The sequence below is a fragment of the Drosophila hydei genome, unplaced genomic scaffold (genome assembly GCF_003285905.1).
Source record: "Drosophila hydei strain 15085-1641.00,03,60 unplaced genomic scaffold, DhydRS2 tig00008121-arrow-pilon, whole genome shotgun sequence".
NCBI classification, from domain to species: Eukaryota; Metazoa; Arthropoda; class Insecta; order Diptera; family Drosophilidae; genus Drosophila; species Drosophila hydei.
Window position 1 is genome coordinate 588,329 of NW_022045832.1, and position 10,322 is coordinate 598,650.

At 40.9% G+C, this 10,322-nt stretch overlaps 2 protein-coding genes across 6 annotated transcripts; one reads left to right on the forward strand and one right to left on the reverse strand.

The window, feature by feature from the left end:
* Window positions 1-139: 139 nt before the first annotated feature.
* LOC111604259 (F-box/LRR-repeat protein fbxl-1) lies at window positions 140-4,420 on the forward strand. Of its 3 annotated transcripts, none has more exons than XM_023322251.2 (7): window positions 140-408; window positions 1,261-1,488; window positions 2,191-2,515; window positions 2,580-3,198; window positions 3,255-3,422; window positions 3,483-3,686; window positions 3,742-4,420. In XM_023322251.2, the coding sequence occupies exons 2-7, from the start codon at window positions 1,408-1,410 to the stop codon at window positions 3,875-3,877; spliced, it is 1,533 nt and encodes a 510-aa protein (XP_023178019.1). In that variant the 5' UTR covers window positions 140-408; window positions 1,261-1,407; the 3' UTR covers window positions 3,878-4,420. The 3 variants fall into 3 exon arrangements, with proteins under 3 accessions (XP_023178019.1, XP_023178021.1, XP_023178018.1); XM_023322253.2 differs by lacking the exon at window positions 140-408 and adding an exon at window positions 555-632; XM_023322250.2 differs by lacking the exons at window positions 140-408; window positions 1,261-1,488 and adding an exon at window positions 1,893-2,109.
* Window positions 4,421-4,503: 83 nt separating this feature from the next.
* On the reverse strand, window positions 4,504-8,776 carry LOC111604270 (protein TRC8 homolog). Of its 3 annotated transcripts, XM_023322268.2 has the most exons (8): window positions 8,491-8,701; window positions 7,651-8,294; window positions 6,986-7,556; window positions 6,294-6,834; window positions 6,057-6,231; window positions 5,598-5,794; window positions 5,336-5,536; window positions 4,504-5,256 (listed from the first exon to the last, which is right to left on the reverse strand). In XM_023322268.2, the coding sequence occupies exons 2-8, from the start codon at window positions 8,078-8,080 to the stop codon at window positions 4,921-4,923; spliced, it is 2,451 nt and encodes an 816-aa protein (XP_023178036.1). In that variant the 5' UTR covers window positions 8,081-8,294; window positions 8,491-8,701; the 3' UTR covers window positions 4,504-4,920. The 3 variants fall into 3 exon arrangements, with proteins under 3 accessions (XP_023178036.1, XP_023178035.1, XP_023178037.1); XM_023322267.2 differs by having other exon boundaries at window positions 7,651-8,776; XM_023322269.2 differs by having other exon boundaries at window positions 5,598-5,779; window positions 7,651-8,700.
* Between the last annotated feature and the right edge of the window lie 1,546 nt (window positions 8,777-10,322).

A 10,322-nucleotide genomic window follows, 5' to 3' on the forward strand; every position in this document is an offset into this window, starting at 1 on the left:
CGCGCATATACCAGCGGCCCGCCCCATGCTGTTTCATCCTGCTCCGTACCGCGTACTGGCTGGCCGCCATGACCGAGCCATGTACATTTTGGCTAAAACCATTTTTCGCGGACGCCTGATCTCAGTTGCATGAGCGCCGCAGAACTCTCAGCTACGCGAAACAAATTCGAGTGTAAAAACGGCTAACCCAGTAATAAAGCCAAATACTTAAAGTATTTGTCTAACATAAAGACTAGCAACTAGTTGCCCATCCTAAGTGAAATCAAAAGTGCCAGTTACCCAACATAAAGTGCTTTCAACTGTGGGCGTTACGAAATTGCATTCAATTGCAAAATTACAAAATTGCAAAATTGCAGCCGCAAATAATTTTCATTGCAGACCTACAATTGCCTATAAATAGCCCAAAAGGTAGAACAAATCTTTCGGCTCTTCTTCCCAGCACATTATAAAATTGTACTAAGAACTTTCGCATTATTTTCTACAGTACGTAAGACCCAAGACAGTTCTTATAGTACAATGATGTCATTCTAGCAGACATAAACTTCATTCTGATTTCATTTAACAATATTACTTTATACATATCTTAAAACATTGTAGAAAAACGACTATTAATAAACTTGAGTACGAAATGGGTAAATACTATAATGTATTTTGAATTAAATGCTTAACATAGCCATAGTTACATAGTGATGTTTTAGATTAGTAATGCACTTCCTTTCTTTGAACATAAATCATTATTAAGCACTATCTGTATTATGCTTTTAGTTATATTTGTATTAGAAAACATTTGTCTCAAAAGTGTCGAATGGTTATAGATTAAACTCTTTAAAAAAATATCAGATTGAAGAGAACTCGAAACTTATAAAAAAAATATGTTTTTTTATTTTTATTCTTTAAAAGCATATTTTAAATCATATTTAAAATAAATTTAAATACTCTTAATTTCTTATTTAAAAAATGTAATTTTAAAAAATTTACAAATTTCTCACAAAAAATATGTAATATAATAAAATATATATTAATGTGTATTTATAATTTCACATTTGAAAATTGATAAAAAAAATGTCATTTTGATAGCACTGGATTTTAGTTAACTTTATCTATATTATTATGATCATTAAACAAAATCGAGAAGCATGTAATAGTCGATGTCTCTCGTAACCGTAGAGCTATTAAATTCGGTTTATGTAGTATATAGTAACATTTACTTTGCATAATCAATATAATTGATAATTGAATGAATTCCTTGGCTACTTATAGAAACAATACAGAAAAGACACCGACACAAGCCGATGCCTGTCTATATACATGCCTATATACTATACAGACAATAGGTCTTAGAGTGCAAGCCCCCCAACAATCAGCCAGAATAGAGCACACAAGTTTTTTAAATATTAGCAAAACATTATGGATAATTGGAACGTTTTGGCAGCGCAAACCTCATCCCAGGCGATCGGACGAGATGAGACGGTGGTCAAGACGCGTCTGGTGAGTACCGCTAAGAAACCCCCTCCCAACAGAAACAAAAAAAAACATGCAGTAAACAAAACAAATAAAAACGATTGCGTAGCATGAAATGCATATCTTCTTTGTATACACTTTATGTATCTAGCACACAGTATACGTATATAGATATAGATATATATAATTCTAAAGAACTGGGTATATGGTAGACGGCCCAACCCATCAGCTGTTTAGCTAGCCCAGAGTTTTTCGCTCTTTTGACCACTAAAACGCAGTGATCTGCTCTAGAAATTCTTGGCATTTTGTTGCTTTGGTTGCTCTGATCATTACTAGCGCTCATCTATAAATAGGATCTCGATCGATGGCGTTTCTCTTTAGCTGCCTGGCTGCCTGGCAAAGAGTTTGTCAAATGTTTGTGCGCTTTTTGGAGATTCCTCACAGTAGCGGCAAGTAGCCACAGCTAATTCAGACGTTGAAGGTGCTCGGCAACGCGCGTTTCGCTCGCACTCGCATATTTCTTTTATATAAGCATCTATACTATATAGAGCAATGGATATATCGACCGATATTTGGGGCCAGCTTGCCGTGGAGGCCTCACAGGTGTACCTATCCGATGGCACCATGCGCAGCCCCTTCGCCGATACGGTAGTTGATAGAACGGAAGAGTCCATCCAGATAGGGATGAATCGCTCAGGTTAATATATATATGATTTATCTCTCTTATAGACGATTGAGAAGCTGCCCGACAAGGTGCTGTTGCACATATTTTCGTATCTGTCGCATCGGGAGATTTGTCGCCTGGCCCGGATCTGTCGTCGCTGGCGAAAGATCGCCTACGATACGCGTCTGTGGAAGAATGTTTCGCTGCGCCCGGAGGTGTCGGGGCTGCACGTTGGATCTCTGGAGATGCTGCTCTCTCTTATATCGGTGAGATTCGGGCCAACACTGCGCTACATCGAGCTGCCCATTGAGCTGATCACGCATACGGTGCTACACGAACTATCGGCCAAATGTCCGAATCTGACCCACATGTTGTTGGACTTCTCAACGGGTAAGTAATTCAATTGGTTCACCAAATAGTAACTGATCTATTTCACCTTTCATTCCGTACCTAGCCATGCAGCTGCATGACTTCAGCGAGATGCAGGCTTTCCCAACTAAGCTGCGTTACATGTGCATTTGCCTGTCGGAGGTGATCTTCATGGAAGGCTTCATGCGCAAGATCTACAACTTTATCAATGGCCTCGAGGTGCTGCACTTGGTGGGCACCTACGAGAAGTGCGAGGAGGAGGAAGAAGAGATCTATGAGGTTATCAATGTGCACAAACTTAAATCGGCCACGCCCAATTTGCGTGTGATCAATTTGTATGGCATCAATTTCATTGACGACTCACACATTGATGCCTTCAGCTCCAATTGCATACAGCTGGAGTGCCTGGCGGTTAACTTCTGCAACAAGGTGACCGGCTCCACGCTAAAGACCTTGGTGCAGCGCTCCAAGCGCCTGACCTGCCTGCTGATGAATGGCACCAGCTTAAAGTCCGAGTTTGTGATGCAAGTCGAATGGGATAAGTGCGCGCTGCAGGAGCTGGATATTACGGCCACCGACTTGACCAGCGAGTGCCTGGTAGACATGTTGACTCGTATACCCAATCTGAAGTTCCTGTCTGCTGGACAAATCAATGGATTCAACGATACCGTATTAAAGCAATGGATGGAGCAGGGCAATACCAGGTCAAAATCTTATTGCACTTTGTTACATTCAATTACTAATCAATTTAAGCCCTTAGATCCCTCAACTCCTTAGACTTGGACTCTTCGGACAACATCACAGACGAGGGTATGCTCAAGTTTTTACAGCGCCACGGTCACCAGCTGAGCGCCTGCTGTCTGTCCGGCATGCCCCACATTACAGATCAGCTCTGGATGAGCATACTCCCTATGCTGGGCAACTGCAAGTGAGTAGAGAGCGGATGTGCACATGATCAGTTAACAAATCACCATTTGTTGCCTCACAGAATAATAGTAATGGGTACGGCTGAGAAGCTGGGCGTCAATATACACGTGGATCAGCTGATGGACACAATTGCCTCCAACTGCGGCAATTTAGAACGTCTGGAGCTACGCTGGGATCCGGACAACTTGCGTTTCTCTGATAAGAGCCAGAAGGCAATTGATATATTGCGCGTGAAGTGTCTCAAGCTGCGCTGCATGGTCCTAAGGTAAGAATTAAATCGATATGGAAGCAAATTGTTAACTGATTCCAATGGTTCGCAGCGATGGCCGTTACTATGAGACCGTGAAGGCCAACTTTGAGCGCGCCGATCGTATCACAGTGGTTCGCACCACCACCTGCTGTCGGGTGTCGCCATATCATCTGTTGCGCAACTATAACGACTTGATCTTCAACTAAAGACCGAGTGATTAATTCTCTGCAGAAGTTTATCATTGTTTAATGTTGAACTGTTGGTATCCTAGTTATCCATGCCGAACTGAATCGAAGAGCAAGCAACTACCCAAAAAAAAAACCACTTTGTTCGATTTAAGGCAATTTGTATTTTGGTTAACATGTTGCATTACAAAATACTTGACATTAAGTTACATATGCAGATGTTCTATATACAAATTTGATACAAATCGCTGACTTTTTATACATAAGCTGCCTAACAAATTTTCATCAATTAGCCACTTTTTCAGTGAGCTACGGTTTCACCGAAAGCAAAATCAAAGATAATTAAATTAACTAAAATCTTATGGAAACCACTGACCTTATGCAGTCAGTTCAAACTTCCATAAATATTGTTGTCTAGTCAAATTAAGCTGCAATTGTTGATTGCTTACATATTGTACTGTATTTTATCCGCTTTTTTCGTTTAATTAAATTAAGTTAGATAGATTTGCTAATTTTAATTTCTTGTAAATTACAATATTAATGCGCGCTTTGTTAACTAGTTTTGTTTGTATTTTTTACTTGGTACTTGATTAAATCATTTTCAGACTTCACCGCATTTATTTTTCTGCTGTTTTTGATTTTTTTTGTTTTTTTTTTTTTTGTTTAACACCATTTCACTGTAAACTTAAAACTAACCTTTTCAACATATTTGGGTCAACTTTTTACCATAAACTTAATGTACAAAGATCTGTGATTGAATTCACTTTTCATTCGGCGTATTCATATTCAAAGGTATGAACTTATATGAATGATTATAATTTAATTTAGTGTTGAATTTAAGCCGAACAACTTAATTGCCTTTTGATGACTATGTGAGTGTGAGAGTGCGAGTGCGTGGGTGTGATCAGGTATGTATGATGATGAGGTGTTGGTGTAGAGGAATAAGTTTTCCGAAACGATTAATAAGCAGCTGAGAGTTTTGCTTAAGTTTCACATTTTTACATAAGTACACTAACACATAGAACAGTTAAATCTGTGAATTACGATTAGAAATTGCAAAAAATTCACTGCTGATCCTGCGACAACCGAAATATGTGCGTCGTATTGCTTGCAGCAGCAGTAGCCACAGCAGCCGCCGAAGTAGCCGTTGATGGCGGCGGCTGACCAGAAGGTGAAATATAGCTATTATTGCTGTTGCTGCTATTGGCACTGCTGCTATGGCTACCGCTGCTGACCACAACAGGTCGTGTCTCTGCAGTCGGTTCACTTGCCGAATTGGCTATCGCATCATCGTCGCTTGGCGAGACAGGACTTGCGTTGGTCCCTGCTGCACCATTTTCCGAAGCAGCTCCAGCAGCACGTTCCGGTGAGCGACGCGCCGCTCCAGCATTGGTTGCGTCCTGTAGTAAAGATTAGCATATATATGATTTGAGTTCTATAATGTATTATTGGCTCCCAGAGTTGGCATTTACTACTTACGTCTCTTGGATTTATGTGAATAGGCTGCTCAGCTTGGACCGCTGCCGCTGGGTCGGCTTCTTGCGCATTCTCGTCGGCCTTGTCAGTGTACATCATTATCTCGTGACACAGTGGACAGCGGTCCTGCACATAAAGCCACTTGCGCAGGCAAACGCCATGGAAGAAGTGACGGCAACGCGTTATCTTTGCTGAGTACATTTCCTGCATAAAACGAATTTTATATAGACGCTTCTTTGGAACGAAAAATAATTATTAGACTCACTTGATAACAGATGGCACACACATCGTCAAAGGCCTGCAGCTGGGCAGGAGTTGCCTCCGGCAATGCTGATATCTTGTGGACCGCTGAGCGTCTCTTCATAAACACCGACCAACCAGCACGTGCCTCGCACCAGATATTGAAGTAGGCATGAATGCACATCATGATCGCCCTGATGGCGCCGCCTGTAGCATTTTGGGCTATCAAGTTATAGTTATCGATACACAAAATCAACCAAATAATAAAATTACATGCACACGAAACAAAAAAGCCTGACGGAAGCATACACATCTCACAGAGTAAACCTATTGATTTTATATATATATATATTAAATATATATATATGTGTGTATGTATATTTATATAAACATATATATATTTATGTATATAATTTTGAATGCTTCGTCACTCATTGTGTTAATGTAATTTGACGGCAAGGCCAATCAGTACAATAGAACTTACCCGATTCAAACACCAAGATCCAGGCACCGTTTATAAAGAGCAAAATTCCAAAGCAGAACTCTACCGAATTGCCAAAGGCACGTACATAGTATAGATAGTCGTCCAGTTTCTCCCAGAAGAACTGACGTCGAGCGTCTAGCAAAAAGAGCGTGTAGGTGGCCAGTGAAACAAGCACCTGTCGAACAAAAGATTTTAACATGAATACGATAAATACGTATGTTAACATCTTGTACGCACCTTGACTATGACCTCCACGGAGAAAGCCGTCACCGCCAATAGCCATGTGGAGGGCGAATGATGTGTCCACAAATAGTATAGCAGCCCGACGGGCATAAGTATGAGGAAAGCGCAAACGGATAAAGCTCGCACATGCCGTTTGCGTGAAGGATTTCGTGCCGCACTCAGTGACATCAGTATGGGCGATACAATGTTATGGAGGAAGTGCAGGAGCGCCGTCACCAAAAGGCACAAATTGCGGCACAAACGGACAAAACGCTTGTCCGGCGCTAGCGATGTGAGGCCAGTTTGCAGAGCCAATATGTAAAAGAGCACCGCTGAAACAGTGCCCAGCGACTTCTCTTCGTCGTTGTCATATGTTAATAGATACCACTGAAAGCCCCGTCCTATGTAGTGGCATATCATCGAGATGACACCAGTCATGCCTAGCACAGCCGTTAAGGTTCCACAACCATCAACAAGCAGCGTTTCTATTGCTGGGAATAGCATCAAAGGCTCATCCGACTCAACTGTGATCAATGTATAGGCACATTTCAAGATTCTGCAATGAAGGTGGAATGCAATTGTTATAAATAAAATAATGCTTACTATTTTTAAGAAAGTGGTCAAAAATATAAAATAAAAAATATAATATAATATATATATAAAAATGGAGATAAATATTAGAATATTTATAGTATTAAGCTACATACTTGAGAGCCCAAAATACGCGCAAGACATTGGGCACATTAAGACGTTGCCACTCGTTCTCAATGAGAGCCGAAAGTCCAAAGTTGGATACAAAATTCATGGCATATTGGTAACCATTGTACACCGTTCTGCTTGCCTCCATGGCACTTTGCATAAGCGTGATTTTGGTTAGTATGATGGGCGTAAGGCCCGCAACCACGGGCAGCTTGTCCACTATGCTCGGTGAAAGCGGCAACATGGCAAGCAGAATTGGACTAGTAAATATGATGGGCATAGACTTCTGAAGTAGCCCAAACCGAGGGCCCAGATGAATATAGGCGAAGAGCATCCCCATCACCCATTGAGCGATTATATGTGGCGCCAGCGTCATAATGACCCCGCCCGAATCCAGCAGTCTAGTGGTGTTCAAGGACAACAGATCTTCCAGTATGCAAGGACTGCGTTCCATAAGCTCCAATGCGCTTACATTAGACCAGTATGAGAGGAAGGTCAGTCCCAGCGAGGTTAGAAACATGTACACCATCACCAAATGCCGCGTCCACAGCATGAAGATGCAAGCAGCACATAAGAAACCTGCAAATGCCAGACAAGGTTTAAAGTACAATCAATTTGTAACAGTCGTGGGGTGATAAGCGACTGCGGTGAACGCCCTATTCAGCATACTCACCTAGTAAACAGACAACAAACTTCACTGTCGTTATGTTAAGCATATTGGCCAGAATGCTATCATTGGCCAGTTCATCCATTAGATTGTTGAAATTGTGGCTAAGCACGCCGCCTGTTTGCGCCGATTTGGATGCATTCTCTATGGTGTGTTCGAGGATCTCTTGGTTTCTGCTGCTGATGGAGCTGGAGGTGCTGGCCGAGTCTGTGCTGCCCATGCCAAAGAATGCTTTGATGGTGGCGAATGTGTCTGTGCTGTTGCTGGCATCGGTTTGGCTCGATTTTGCAGCGTCGGTGTCCATTGTGTAGACTTTGTTCGTGCCGATCTGAATAGGCACGCCCATACCGATCTTGAGTATCTCATCGATGACCATTATAGGCGGGACACGCATCATGACGTCCACCAATCCGAGCACCTGTGTCCGTATGGACATTGTTGAGCTGTAACTATAGCTGACGCGGCGTGACTTTGCAGATTGCGTTTGCTGTTGCTTGCGATTCACTTAATCTAAATCAACTTCTAAGCGTCGCACGCATTTGTTGTTATTATTGTTATTGTTGGTTTTATCGTTATTGTTGTGTTTTGCGAGTTTTGTGTTTTGGTTGCTTGCTCGGCTGGTTGGTTAATCGGCTGGCGATGGCCTTCGTCTTGGGTTTCGCAAAGCGAAAAGAATCGTGTGCAAGCGTTATTGGTGTGTTTTTGTAAGTTGGTGTGCGTCAAAATTATATTTTATATTGGAAGGGGGAGGGCGGCAATTGGTAGTGAAGGTGAGCGTTGAGGATTTAGATTGATTGCACTAATCTACATTCGTTACGGCTTCTTTCGATCTATCACACTACTTACGATTGTTTTGTACACCAAAAGAATCGATTTAAGCACAAGAGTAAACTTTTTCACAATTGAATTGGGATTTTTGTTTTTCCTTTGCTTAGCTTCTTTAGTGCAATTCGCGAGCGTTTCTTTCGATATCAGTGTTGATATCGTTTGTACTATCGATAGTTATTCAGCGACCTGCAATACTGTTATCACGCAATATGGCGTTGCCAGAGTGGTAATCAGCTGACTCACATTTGGCGCGTACACACTAGAATTTCAAAAATTTTCTTGCAACACAATTATAATCTCAAGCAATAGTAACAGCTCATTTACAGCCTATTTATATATATATATATAAATAATATATATATATATATATTTATATGTATGTATATATATATATATATATATATATATATATATATTTAAATATATATATAGATATTTGATATTTTCTGTTATTACTTAGAATTTTACAATTTTACTTATTGTAATTATAGTGTATTAGAAATGCGTCGCCTACTAAAAAACTTTATTGACAACTTTTAGGAAAATTCTTGGCGGGCGCTGGCGATATGTTCGCATACTTCGGGACTCGGCATAAAGTATACTTTTTATTATTATCTACGCAAAACATTCTTTTTTAACAATGCTTTGCGCATGCATTGCTAGTAGTGCGCGCTAGTAAACTAAAGTGTTGTGCGAATACAACGTTAACAAAGCTTAAAATGTCTAAATGAATGCTCTCTAAAATTTGTGCTTATACTGTTTTGTATGGTTTGCTTTTTGAATATGAAAATTTGCACTTTGGTAATTTTCTTTATACACTTCCGGTTTGCCTCATTACTTTTACACATTAGTTCGTGATTCTGCTAAGTGTTTTCTTTCCCTTACTTCCTCTCTTTCTTTCTAGAATACAAAGTATTGCTTTCAGGTTTGGTTTTTAGGTAAATAAACAGTCTGATCCTTAACTGATTGCTCACGTGAGTTCCATTAATTCTAAATCCTGTATTCTTTGGAATTTACTTTGTTTAGTTCGTTATTCCACGAATATTATTGAGAATTTGGTGCTGAGCTCTGCTTTTATTTGCTTGACTTTGGGGTCATTCACTTTTCAACGTTTACGACTCGATTTGCTATTCATGTTCTGGCTCCCCCTTCTATGCAAATGCACAAATTGAGGCAATGCAGTTAAGCTGCCGTTCGTAATTATGCGCAATTGTTTAGTGCTTAGCTCAAAAGGTTCAACTGCAACTTAATTGATTTTTCACTTCAACAAAGAAGTATGCAGGGCATACTTCATATATATATATATTTTTTTTTATTTGTTATTTGACCGGGTGCCCAGGTAACCATAGGTAATTTGCATATTTTTGTGTTGCATAGTTGGCGGGGCAGCAAATTGCATTACAGCAAATTAGATTTTCTTTATGGCCATGGCAGGCAAACGGTTAACACTCCCATGGCAGCATGGCTGTGGCCCATATATGGTCCTCATATATTTAATATAATCAGTGTAATTGTCAGAGGCGATGAGCTGGGGACCTGTTCCCGTGTCTCTTCGCCTGCAACTAGCCAGCGCTCAGGTCTCACGCATGGCAATTGTATAATTTATCGCTCCAGTTCTAATCGCCAGCTGTCAATAGCTGCCAACCCGGCCAGCCGGCTGCCCAGTCGGTGATCTCGAGGGAACGATTTAATTCGCTGGCCATATAAGTAGGAAATTTGTACGTTGATTAACGCGCCAATCGGTTTACACAACTGCAAAAGTAACGTACAAAGTGTCGATTGTGCCCCCTGCCACTGCCACTGCCACTGCTCCTGTCCCTCTTACTCTTTCTGCCAAGATCTGCTGCCTT